General features: G+C 35.8%; 1 protein-coding gene across 1 annotated transcript; it reads left to right on the top strand.

Annotated features, from left to right (window-relative positions):
• The first annotated feature begins 1,359 nt into the window (after positions 1-1,359).
• On the top strand, positions 1,360-6,366 carry LOC131946695 (procathepsin L-like). Its single transcript, XM_059307607.1, has 7 exons — positions 1,360-1,508; positions 3,686-3,913; positions 4,329-4,602; positions 4,820-4,920; positions 5,034-5,138; positions 5,579-5,745; positions 6,128-6,366. The coding sequence occupies exons 2-7, from the start codon at positions 3,686-3,688 to the stop codon at positions 6,225-6,227; spliced, it is 975 nt and encodes a 324-aa protein (XP_059163590.1). The 5' UTR covers positions 1,360-1,508; the 3' UTR covers positions 6,228-6,366.
• Positions 6,367-11,633: the final 5,267 nt, after the last annotated feature.

The raw sequence follows: 11,633 nt of genomic DNA, 5'->3' as shown, positions 1-11,633 counted from the left end.
AACTTTACTCATGGTCTACTTTCTCCTAAAAGTTGTCTTTCTTTAACCGTATTATTGTATTCGAGATAAATGGTCCGTTGAGGGAGAGATACAACGGGCGCTAGATTGATAGTGTTGTCTTTTTCTCTAAACCAAAACCAAAGCCAATATCACCACGTCAACTTCAGATTTAACCGGAAACGATAAATGAAATTGAAAACGAATTTTTATCCAGAAGGGGGCTCTTGAAAATGTGCAGGGGTAAATACATTTCTCTCGGGAAGGGAAGGCAACACTGGTAAAATTTATATTTTCTATATAATTTTTTTTTCGTTCGGGTGTTGGGGCGGGGGGGGGGGGGGGGTATTAAACGACCGGGGGGGGGGGAGACGGGCTTTGCCCCTACCCAAAGAGATACTAGAAATAAACTACGCGCAAACCACTTTTAAGATTAGAGAAATGGCTTTTTGATTCATTGTTTACTCGATAATCAATTACTTTACGTTGTGTTTTTTTCGTATTACTGTGCATATTTTAACTTTGCTTTAGTTTCCTCTATAGTAAAAGCGTTGCCAAGAGATACATAGATACACATTCAAACAGCGAAACTATTATTATAGAAGAGATAAATGGCCCATTGAGGAAGGATACAACAGACGCTAGTTTGACATTGTTGTCTCTTTTCTCTAAACCAAAACCAAAACAAAAATCCCCACATTTATTTCAAATTGAACCGGAAACAAACAAAATGACGTTGAAAACGTTTTTTTTTATCCAGAATCGGCATTTTAATCAGATTTAAGCTAGATCTACTCGTACTTACTGGACAGTGATACTAAATATAGTCGTAGCCATACCCCTAAACCTCGCACCTTATCTCTATCATGCCAAAAGTCGCATTTAGATTATTATTATAGATGGTGAAAAGAAACTCTAACATACACTGTTTAAAATATTATTTCATTTTTTTTTCAGTTCTGCTTACGTGTTATAAAAACCAACAACAATTTAAATTCACTAACACCAAGATAAACATTCAATACTGCAATAGAGTTTAAATAAAAAGCTTTTATCATTTATCAGATTAGATAAGAGCTAAGAATACATAAAATATAAGGGAGATAATATATTCGATTGATTTAACTGTTAAAGCAAAACTTCACAGTCATATGAAACTAAATTTAAACCTGTTTACTATTATGAATTTAGGTGTTACTATTCGTCGTTTATAATTATATTTTCGGTAAGAAACACTAGTCTCATAACTTCTCATCCTAGTCATAACAACAATGCATGAATTTTAACGAAACTTGGTATTTTAGAGTGTTTACTGTAATCGGAGATATTCGACTGTAAAACTAGGCCTGGAATTTTTTAGGTTGCCATATGACATTCACATGACATATGCACGGGGTTTTAAATAAATGAAAACCTTACCTAATCATCAAACGTATTGATCCATCGAACGTATTGATTATTTTGGTTTTACCATACCCGAACGCATCCAAGGAGTGGTCCTACATTAAAAGGTAATACAGCGATCATTGTGTTCTTTTATTGACTGTAATTCATTCAGTTTTAAAACTTGAGTGATTGAACGAAGTAGTATTTCGTCCTGAAATATAAACTCTTAAAATTATATTATTTTGTATTCCTATCAAACAAAGTTTATCTAGATAGATTCTGCCTTTAGAAGGTTTTGATGTCGATAATTCTTAACAACTTAATTACGGGTTTCTTGCAGTTATTTGAAAAAAAATTAAATCTGATATTTTCTTGAAATATTTTTGTTGATTTAAAAAGCTCGAATCCATTACGCGGGATTCACATTTCCTGTTGATACCTTGTTTTGCAATACATCTTTATTCATGGCTAATAAGAATATACCAATCCTACTCACCATTTTAAACCAATGCTCCTGTAAATAAGATTAAAGGTCATTATTCTGTATCGTAGTATGTACGTTTTATATATACAATGATAAATTTATATAAATTTTGTCCTGTCGTAGCTACTTCATTATCGAAATACTAACAGGCCCGTTTCAAATATGTATTATTATGATGGTTAACATTGTTACTAGCTGTAACGCAAACATATCTATTTACTCCAATAACAATATTGTAACATATGGGTTTCAACTCAAGTACCACATGAACACGCTAGTATTTAGTGTGTTTAGAGTGAAAGAATTATTAACTAGTATAAGTGGAATTTAGTATCGATAAACTGTGACATATTTCACATTTTGCATGCATTTTGTCGTTTGCATCTGAAAACCAGGGGCGGAACTACAGTGCCGCCAGACCCCGCAATGCGGGGGGGGGGGGGCCCACGCCATTTAGGGGCCCATAGCCGACCATAATACATTTTTATGGTTAGAAAAATATAATTTTCTTGCATTCTTGAGTTGACGATATAACTATAAGCTTTTGTAAATAATAAACAGATCTACTACAGTGTTTCTTCCAGACTTTTTTCTCCGGGGGGGGGGGGCACTTGAAATTTTCGGGGGGGGGGGGCGGTAGACTTTCTTCGGGGGAGCGGACACTGTTAAAAGTATATATTTTCTATATAAATAATATAAATTTCATTTCGTTCGGGGGGGGGGGGGGCGGTAGAATTTTTTCGGGCTTCGCCCCCCCCCCCCCCCCCCGAAGAGATGCCTGGAAGAAACTCTGATCTACTACAGTAGTGATGTTATACAGTAGCTAACGCATGCTGTTGCGTAAAAAAAAATATGCCTTAGCTGTAGTGTGAAAGATAGGCAAACGTTCAAAACACTTCCAAGACTTATTTCCCTTTTTTAAATAGTTTAATAGGGGTGCTCATAAGCTCCTTTTGATATATTTGTACTAAACAAATTAAAAAGCAATTACTTCTCTTAATTATTATTAAAAAAAATATACTAAAGAATGACATAGCATAAAAAGGAAATATTTTAAAACAAATAATATAAACAAACGTTCAAAACACTTCCAAGACTTATTTCCCTTTTTTAAATAGTTTAATAGGGGTGCTCATAAGCTCCTTTTGATATATTTGTATTAAACAAATTAAAAAGCAATTACTTCTCTTAATTATTATTTTAAAAAAATATACTAAAGAATGACATAGCATCAAAAGGAAATATGTTTAAAACAAATAACATAAATAAAAAAAAAACATAAAAATAAATATAACACGAGAAACCATTACACATACAAAGCTTTTAAGTTTTATATTCTTTTGACCGGCTAAACAGCAGGGTGTAGGCAAACATGTTGAATAAACTAGTTCTAAAACTGAATTTTTTAAATTCAAAACAAAATAATGCACTCGCACATGACGTGTTGTAATTTATTTAAATTGAAAAAAATAAGAAATTTGTTTTCAAAACCAGATCAGGCCAGAAATGAGGATCCAATGTTTGTATTATGTGTTTGTATATACATTATATATATATATATATATATATATATATATATATATATATATATATATATATATATATATATATATATAGGGGCCCAAAAAATTTATTTGCGGGGTGGCCCTTTTTTTCTAGTTCCGCCACTGCTGAAAACATCCCATTACAAGTACGGCGACTTTTGACATTTTTATTTAACGTCTTGTAACATAGTTTTAGTTTTCTGCTTATTTTATATAACAAAACAGTCACGTTTCCACAAAGTTATTTCAAACCATATTTCTTCCTCATTATCAGATGCTAAGGTTCCTGATTTTCACTCTGGCCATCGCCATGGCCTCGGCCAGCACAGAGGCCAACTGGTGTGTGTTCAAGGCCAAACACAACAAAACCTACACAGGGGACGATGACGTCATTAGATGGTACATCTGGCAATCAAACCTGAAGAAAATCGAAGAACACAACGAGTTGTACGCTAAAGGTCTCAAGAGTTATTACCTCAAGGAGAACAAGTACACGGATATGGTAGGTGTTAAGACTTCCTGAGGTCCCTTCCTGAGGTTAACTCCAGAGGTCCCGTCATGAGGTCACATCCTAGTAAAAAGTAAACCAAACGCTAATTCCATAAAATAATTTTTTTTTAGCTTTTTATGTACAAAAGTTACGAAGATGAGTTTTCATGCCCATTTTATAAACATACATTAAAAATTGCTAAACCTAGTTTACTATCTCGTTACCGACGTTCCATGTATTGATACATAGTTGAAAATATTCTCTTATAGAATTAAACATGAGTTAGTTCAATTCTTTAAAAGCTATTTTAGTTCATTTAAATACACGAGCACACTAATAATCAGTAGTATCTTATAATGTTAAAGATACTATATATTGATTAACGTTATAGAAATTAAAGAAATAATTCAAATACACTGTCTTGCAGACTAGTGAGGAATTCGTTAAAATCATGAACGGAGTTCGAATCCAGAAGACTTTGACCCCCAAAAACTTTAACAGTGGCCTTCTGAAGGACGTTCTGCCTAAATCAGTCGACTGGCGCAAGAAGGGTTACGTCACCAAGGTCATGGACCAGGGTCAGTGTGGGTCATGCTGGGCCTTTGCCGCCAACGGTGCCATCGAAGGTCAGCACTTCAAGGCCACCGGGAAACTGGTGCAGCTGTCCGCCTCCAATCTCATGGACTGTTCACAGAAATATGGTAATAGATTTGATGTAGTGGCAGCGTGTTCGTAGTGGGTACTTTGTAAAACTGGCCAACTGTACATTCGTTAAATATAAAAGGGAGACCTCCGCTACTTTAGAGACAGGGTGAAAGTAGAAGTTTAACAAACACCAAACCCCACTACGCCGTTAAAGAAGAGTACAACCATGCTGAGACAGTGGAAGTAGGGTTTAATTGCTTTTATTTTACTCAGGAAACCAAGGCTGTAATGGCGGCTTTATGGATCAATCATTCCAATATGTGATCGATAACAAGGGAATCGATACAGAAATCAGTTATCCATACAAACCAGAGGTAATGAATAACACATTATATATATATACGAGAGAGAGAGAAAGAGAGAGAGGGAGAGCGTATGGTATACATGGCATAGTAAATTACTAATATGAATCAAACAACTGTTGTAGACTAGAAAATGTGCCTTCAAGCGAGCAACCGTCGGTGCCACAGAAAAATCCTACAAGGACATCGAGTCTGGCAGTGAGAACGCTCTACAACAAGCTGTGGCCACGGTGAGTTGTGTTTTATTAACCGTCAACAGAAAACGTGTTGCAGCATACAGATGGGTTGCTTGATTTCATCCAGTTAGCCACTCAAAATATGCAAACTCATAATAGTAATGCCCCACTCCCCCCCCCCCCCCCTGAAAACGTAAATTCACTCTATTAGTTTAAATAAGGAACACTTGATTTGTAAAAGGCAGTATCTTTAGCCAAAATGCCTTTAAATTCGATGCAAACAATTGCAATAAGTATGAAATTTAACAAGCTTTGGATAGCGTATTGACAAAAATAAAAACAAAAAATCGACACACACACACACACACACACACACACACACACACACAAAATGATCGTATAGTCTGTATAAATGCCTTACTGAAAGCTTAAATAATTAAAACAATTTTTAATTGTAGATAGGGCCTACCTACATGCTAATTTTGTGTTGTTAGGTCGGGCCCGTCAGTATAGCCATGGACGGTAGCCACTCGTCCTTCCAGATGTACGGGGGTGGGGTCTACGACGAGCCTGCCTGCAGCTCCACCCAGCTGGACCACGCCATGTTGGTTGTGGGCTACGACAGTCTGGACGGCAAGGACTACTGGACGGTCAAAAACAGGTGGGTACTGGGGAGACTTGACGGTACTGCGTCACGTAAAGAAGAAATGTACAAGATGCTTGTCGTAGATTAGATTAGCTAACTTCAAAGTTCAAATCAGAAAAAAAAATTAATTTACTGGTAAAACGTTTAGAGTGTAATCATTTGCGCCTTCACTCTATTATTTAAGTATATATATATATATATATATATATATATATATATATATATATATATATATATATATATATATATATATATATATATATATACCAGGGGTTCCTTTAACAAAATATTAATTCAGGCCTTTATTCTATGCAGCACATAGATCCACCTATGCCCTTCATATTTAAAAATTCCGAGAATAAATGTGATGTAATTTTTACAACTTTGTTATCCCAAGTTGGGGAACGACCTGGGGAGATGAAGGTTACATCCTGATGTCCAGGAACAAGAAGAACCAGTGTGGTATCGCCACCATGGCCAGCTACGCCCTGGTGTGAAGTCAACCTGCTCCCCGTGTCTGTTGTCTTGTACGTCCGCACACTTTCAAGCCTAATATTCTAATTTTCATTATCCACTTTGTGACGCTCTAAACATAATTTCATGTACAACTTAAATAAAAATTTTACCAAAATTAAATTGAGTGGAGTTCGTTTACCTTAAAGCAAGCAAGATAAATCTTAATATTAGGATAGTGTGTATGTAAAATTATTAAGGTTACATGGTAATACATATTTGAATGTAAGTGTAAATTTGAAATACAACATGTGAATCAAAGATAGTTTAATTCCCATAAAGCTTACAGAACCAGCTAATGTTTATTTTGTCGTTATGTTAAGCATTGGCTGATGCAGTAGCGTAACAAAGCGATGAGTTACGCGGACCGCACAGTTTGATACCATCCAATGGCGTGACACCCAGTGTTTCTTTCCGATTTTTTAAATCAGGGTCGGTGGGAGTGGGGGTGCATTAAAAATATAGGGGGGGGGGGGTGTGACACTGGGAAAAGAATATATGTTATATAAAAGGTCTATTTCGTTCGGGAGGTGTGCTTTGGGGGAGGGGGACGGGAAGAAAAAATGCCTGAAAGAAACACTGGTGACACTAAAACGGAAAAAATATACATATCTAACCTATTAAAGCTATACACAATTTTATGAAATTATACACACGCATAAATATAAGCTATACATAAGTGTATTAAAAAGTATACACAAGCATAAATATAAGCTACTAGCCGTCCCGGCCAGGCCCTGCCCTGGCTTCTGTGAAAAATCTTTCTGTTAAAGACCAGTACCTGTGTGTTTAGTAATCATCATAAACCCGGCATTGCCCACCCAAACCACAACCAACCAAAACCAAAACTACAAAACGCAAACATAACGCTAACACAATTACAAATACAAACGAAAACAAAAACCTAACAACAAACCCAACCACAACCACAAACACCAATACAAACACAAAGAAAAAACAAACAAAAAAGCAAACGAAAACAAAAAACCTAACAAAAAACCCAACCACAACCACAAACACCAATACCAACACAAAGAAAAAAAACAAACGAAAAAGAAAACGAAAACAAACCAAATCCAAACGCAAAACCAACCACAAACACAAATACAAACCCAAGAAAAAAACACAAACAAAAACGAAAAAAGAAAACTAACCAAATCAAAACGCAATCACTAACGCAAACCCAACCTAAACACAAAGAAAACACTAACGCGAACATAAACGCAAAGTGCTCACAGTCTAGCCCGGGGCGGAATCGCCTGTTTCAGCTTAATAAACGACTATAGTACCCCAACTTATTCATAGTCTTTTGCACTCACTTAAACGAACGCGCCTGTTTCAATTTAATGTACAATTATAATACTCCAAGCTTATCCGTAAAATACCTACAACATTTGCACTTGAACAATCCCCGCTAATTATGAAATTATTTTTTTCCCAACACCAAAACAAAGTAATAAAAAGTAAATTCTTTTCCACTAATGCAATGTTTTTTTATAAAGGGAAGCAATTGTGTTTTCCTAATTTATCAAAGGGAAGTAAGTGCTAAAGGACTAAATAAAGACATAATTAGAATTTTTGTAAAAGATGATATTTTTAAAACTTGTGTTTAATAAACATGCCGAAAATTATCACTTTCAGTTTAAAAAATGAAAATTATTTCCCAAAACTTTCAATATTAATTTTTTAACTCATAAATTTAGACCATAAGGACTCAAATAACCTAACACTTAAATCCATCGAAGTATCCGCGACAAACATTTTACACTTTACATACATAGTACAAGTTACATACAGAATTGAGCTTTATATATTAGATACATATTTGTATTAAAAAGTATACACGCATAAATATAAGCTATACAGAATTGTATTAAAAAGTAGACACAATCATAAATATAAGCTATACACAATTGTATTAAAAAGTATACACACGCATAAATATAAGCTAAATATAAAGTGACATCGTGACACACAACTACATACACACGGTGTCACTCGACTCAATCAACCCCGACCAGGTGACGCCCTAGATGGGGTGGGGGTTGGGTGGTAACTCAGGTTATCACAATCAACCCAACCAAGTGACGCCACTGTTCCGATGTGACCATTATTCACAAAGCCATTTGATTTAGCTCACTTCAGTACCAACAAGACAATATTTCTCTACTACTTTTCTTGCTCCACTAAAGAATTTACCCTGAACTTATTCACTCTTGACCTGACGCCAAGGATTATCTAGGCTGGTCAGGACTTAACTAACAGATTAACGGTTTTAACAATTTGGGAATTAAAATTAGACCAGACGGATTAAAAGTAGGTGAAGCTAAGTTGGCCAGTTATTTGTGTACGAGCGATAGTTTTAGTTTATCAGCTGTTTTATCTGTAGGTCATGTGGCTAAACAAGTAGAAACGTATTTTTAATGTACATCTACCAAATGTATACCAGTGCTGACAGGGGTTGACTGGCTGTGTTCAAGTGGCCCGACAAAATTTACAAGTCCTACCCTCCCCCATTCCAAGATTCAATTTTTATTGTGTATTCCCCCTCCCCCACCCAACCTAAGCATAATGATTATCATCACCTTGCTGGAAATTCACGCGACAAATAATTTAAAAAAAATCAAAGCACTAACAGGCTTTGCACAACACGGCCTTCCAAGATTTTTCTCACTAGACCGGTGGGCCAGACAGCCCAACCTGGATTCTGGCTTAGACAGGTAGGTTTTAAACTATTTGCTACATTTGCCAACATGTTATAAAACTAAGTTATAACAGAGTAGTGTTAAATAACAAAGCTGTTCTACATTCCCACTAATAAAATGTTTTAAAAACGTTAACGAGTTAGCCGGGGTGGATCAGAACCTTCGTTTCCTCTTCACCCCAACCTTCACCCCAACCTTCATCACAACCTTCGACTTCCTCTACGACAAACTCGTCACCGACACTCCTAAAGTTTGGTCGACGCTTTAGACCATTTTTATTTCCCGTTATTACGACATTAATAGATCAGACCCCAGACAAAAGACCCGAATCGATAATAACCCGGACTCATGACTCCACCCGATTTGACCCGATTTTCAAAGGTCACGCCAGCCCGCGTTTTCCGACACAAGTTGTGATAGTGGTCTCCCAAGAAAGCTCTATTTTTTTTGTAGAACTGATTGGCAGAAGTGGTTGCACGTCTGACTTGATGCATGGAAGGCGAGGCGATTTGGTGCCGTGTGGAATGGTAGGTTCGGATCCCGTTCTGTCTTTACTTGGACTATATTCTGTACCTTTTTCTACCCTTGGCGTTGAAATATCACTTTTCTGTTTACATTGCTATTTCAGTTACAACGCCTGCTTCCACCGATCACCCCGATTTAAACTTGAACACACGACCCTAATTAATCAAAGTCATCAATTCTTTTCCGTTAATTATAGGAGCATGTAAAACAGATCAGCGTCAGAAAGCAAATACCCTAACCGTGCCAGTGGGGTAACTATCCGAGGTCATGACCAGGGCCATGTGTTGATTTACTCTTCACTATCTGTTCCTTATTCAGAGTTTCTTCCAGGCATCTTTTCGGAAGAAAGTCTACCGCCTCCCCCCCCCCCCCAACGAAATGGAATTTATATAGAAAATATATACTTTTAACAGTGTCCGTCCCCCCGGAAACTGTTGAACGCCCCCCCCCCCCCCAAAAAAAAATATATCAAGTGCCCGCCCCCCCCCCCCCTCTGGAGCATCCAGTCTAGTTATGTTTAGGTATCGAAGTTTGATATGTGTTGTGAATGTAGTAGATGGGCGTTCTCTCGTTGAAAAATCTTTAGTTTTTTAGGAATCTATATTACCACTCTTAAAGTATGAATATATAATATTAAATATGATGGAACTTTTGACTAACTGAAATATATTGTTTTTCTTAAATTATATTTTTAAAAATATTTAATCAATAATTCTAGCAATCTAGAACAGGGGTCGGCAACCTTTTGAAGCGGAAGAGCCAAAAGTTACAATTTTCAAAATTTCCCTGGTTTTAAAGAGCCACTGACATTTTTTTATTTCAAATATTTTATTATTTTATTAAGATTATTAGTATATGTGCAAGGAGCTGGAGAGCCGCATCTTGATATCAAAAGAGCCGCATGCGGCTCGCGAGCCGCAGGTTGCCGACCCCTGATCTAGAACATACACGTGTATTAAGGGGATCCAATATTTAATTAAAAAGAAAGTGTAGTAGTATATTAAAATGTATGTCATCAGAATTTAGACTTTTAAACAAAACCTACAGTTAAGTATTTGATAAGGTAAAATATATTGTTTTTACAAGGTTACATAGCTAATATAAAATATATATTATATTTTATACGTAATGAAATTCCAATGGTTTTACTGTGTTTTTCAAGCATGTCTTAGTTACACTTGGTTAATTTAGCTACTCTTGTGAAAGTTATTTCCCTTGAATTAAATTTTGGTATTTGGATTTTCAAATGGGAGATAATTCGTTGCGTAACTTACATTCATTTCAAATTCCTGCACCTTAGGTTGACCGCTTACATATAAATATAACTTTAAGTTATTATTTGCTATTGTAAACATTATATAGAGCTTAAGTCCTAAACAAAATAGTTTGGTAGGTTTTTTTAGCATTATCAAGTTGAAAAACAAATACATCAGTAGCCGATGTAGATTGCAGTACTTAATGACATGCTGTCTTAGTCGTAATTTTAAAAAAGTCTGGAAGAAACACTGTCCTTATTTTGTATAGAATGTAGCACATTTCAAAATATTGATGAGAACTTCACAAATCTGTATGTAAATATCGAGAATTCATGGTAGATTTAGCCCATACAAAATTATATCATCTCCTTACACACAAAAACGTAGCGACCAATTGGTCAAGGCGCCCCGGTCATACAAATATTTTTTATTTTTTAAACTATATTGTGCTAAAACGTATGTCTCAGACGAAAATCCAAAGTCTTAATATTCTAATCCTGCATTAAAAACACAAGATCAAAGCGGATATTCAAATTAGTGAAGGTTGGTTAGAAGTCAAGGGATAATCCAGTGGGCCTAACCTAATCCGTTTACATTTGCTTGAGGGAAGATTATCTGATCTCGTGTAGAAAGTTCACAATTAAAAAATAGAATGTACTGGAGAAGAATGTCCGTTCAGGTAATTTTGTTTCGTGTTTTTAGTCCGGTAACCCGACTTGTCTACGGGAGACGGATATAGTAAGGAGACATCAAGACAGGGTTGTGTTGAGAACATCAACACAATATGAGGCAACACAAATATGATATTTGTGATTCATAAAATACGATGACAAAGTATGACATTTAACAATAAATTCTAATTTTTACAAGCTTTTATTTAACTTGCTTCCTCTGTCGTCAGTCG

This window comes from Physella acuta, unplaced genomic scaffold, assembly GCF_028476545.2.
Source record: "Physella acuta isolate Inbredline_101_S28 unplaced genomic scaffold, ASM2847654v3 ptg000567l, whole genome shotgun sequence".
Classification (NCBI taxonomy): domain Eukaryota; kingdom Metazoa; phylum Mollusca; class Gastropoda; family Physidae; genus Physella; species Physella acuta.
The sequence above is the reverse complement of the archived record's forward strand: the minus strand, read 5'-3'. Positions and strand labels throughout refer to the sequence as shown.

Coding starts and splice junctions, on each gene's coding strand:
- LOC131946695 (XM_059307607.1), top strand. CDS start 3,686: ATGCTAAGGTTCCTGATTTTCACTCTGGCCATCGCCATGGCCTCGGCC. Junction 5,139..5,578: donor TACAACAAGCTGTGGCCACG/GTGAGTTGTGTT, acceptor TTGTGTTGTTAG/GTCGGGCCCGTCAGTATAGC. Junction 5,746..6,127: donor TACTGGACGGTCAAAAACAG/GTGGGTACTGGG, acceptor TGTTATCCCAAG/TTGGGGAACGACCTGGGGAG.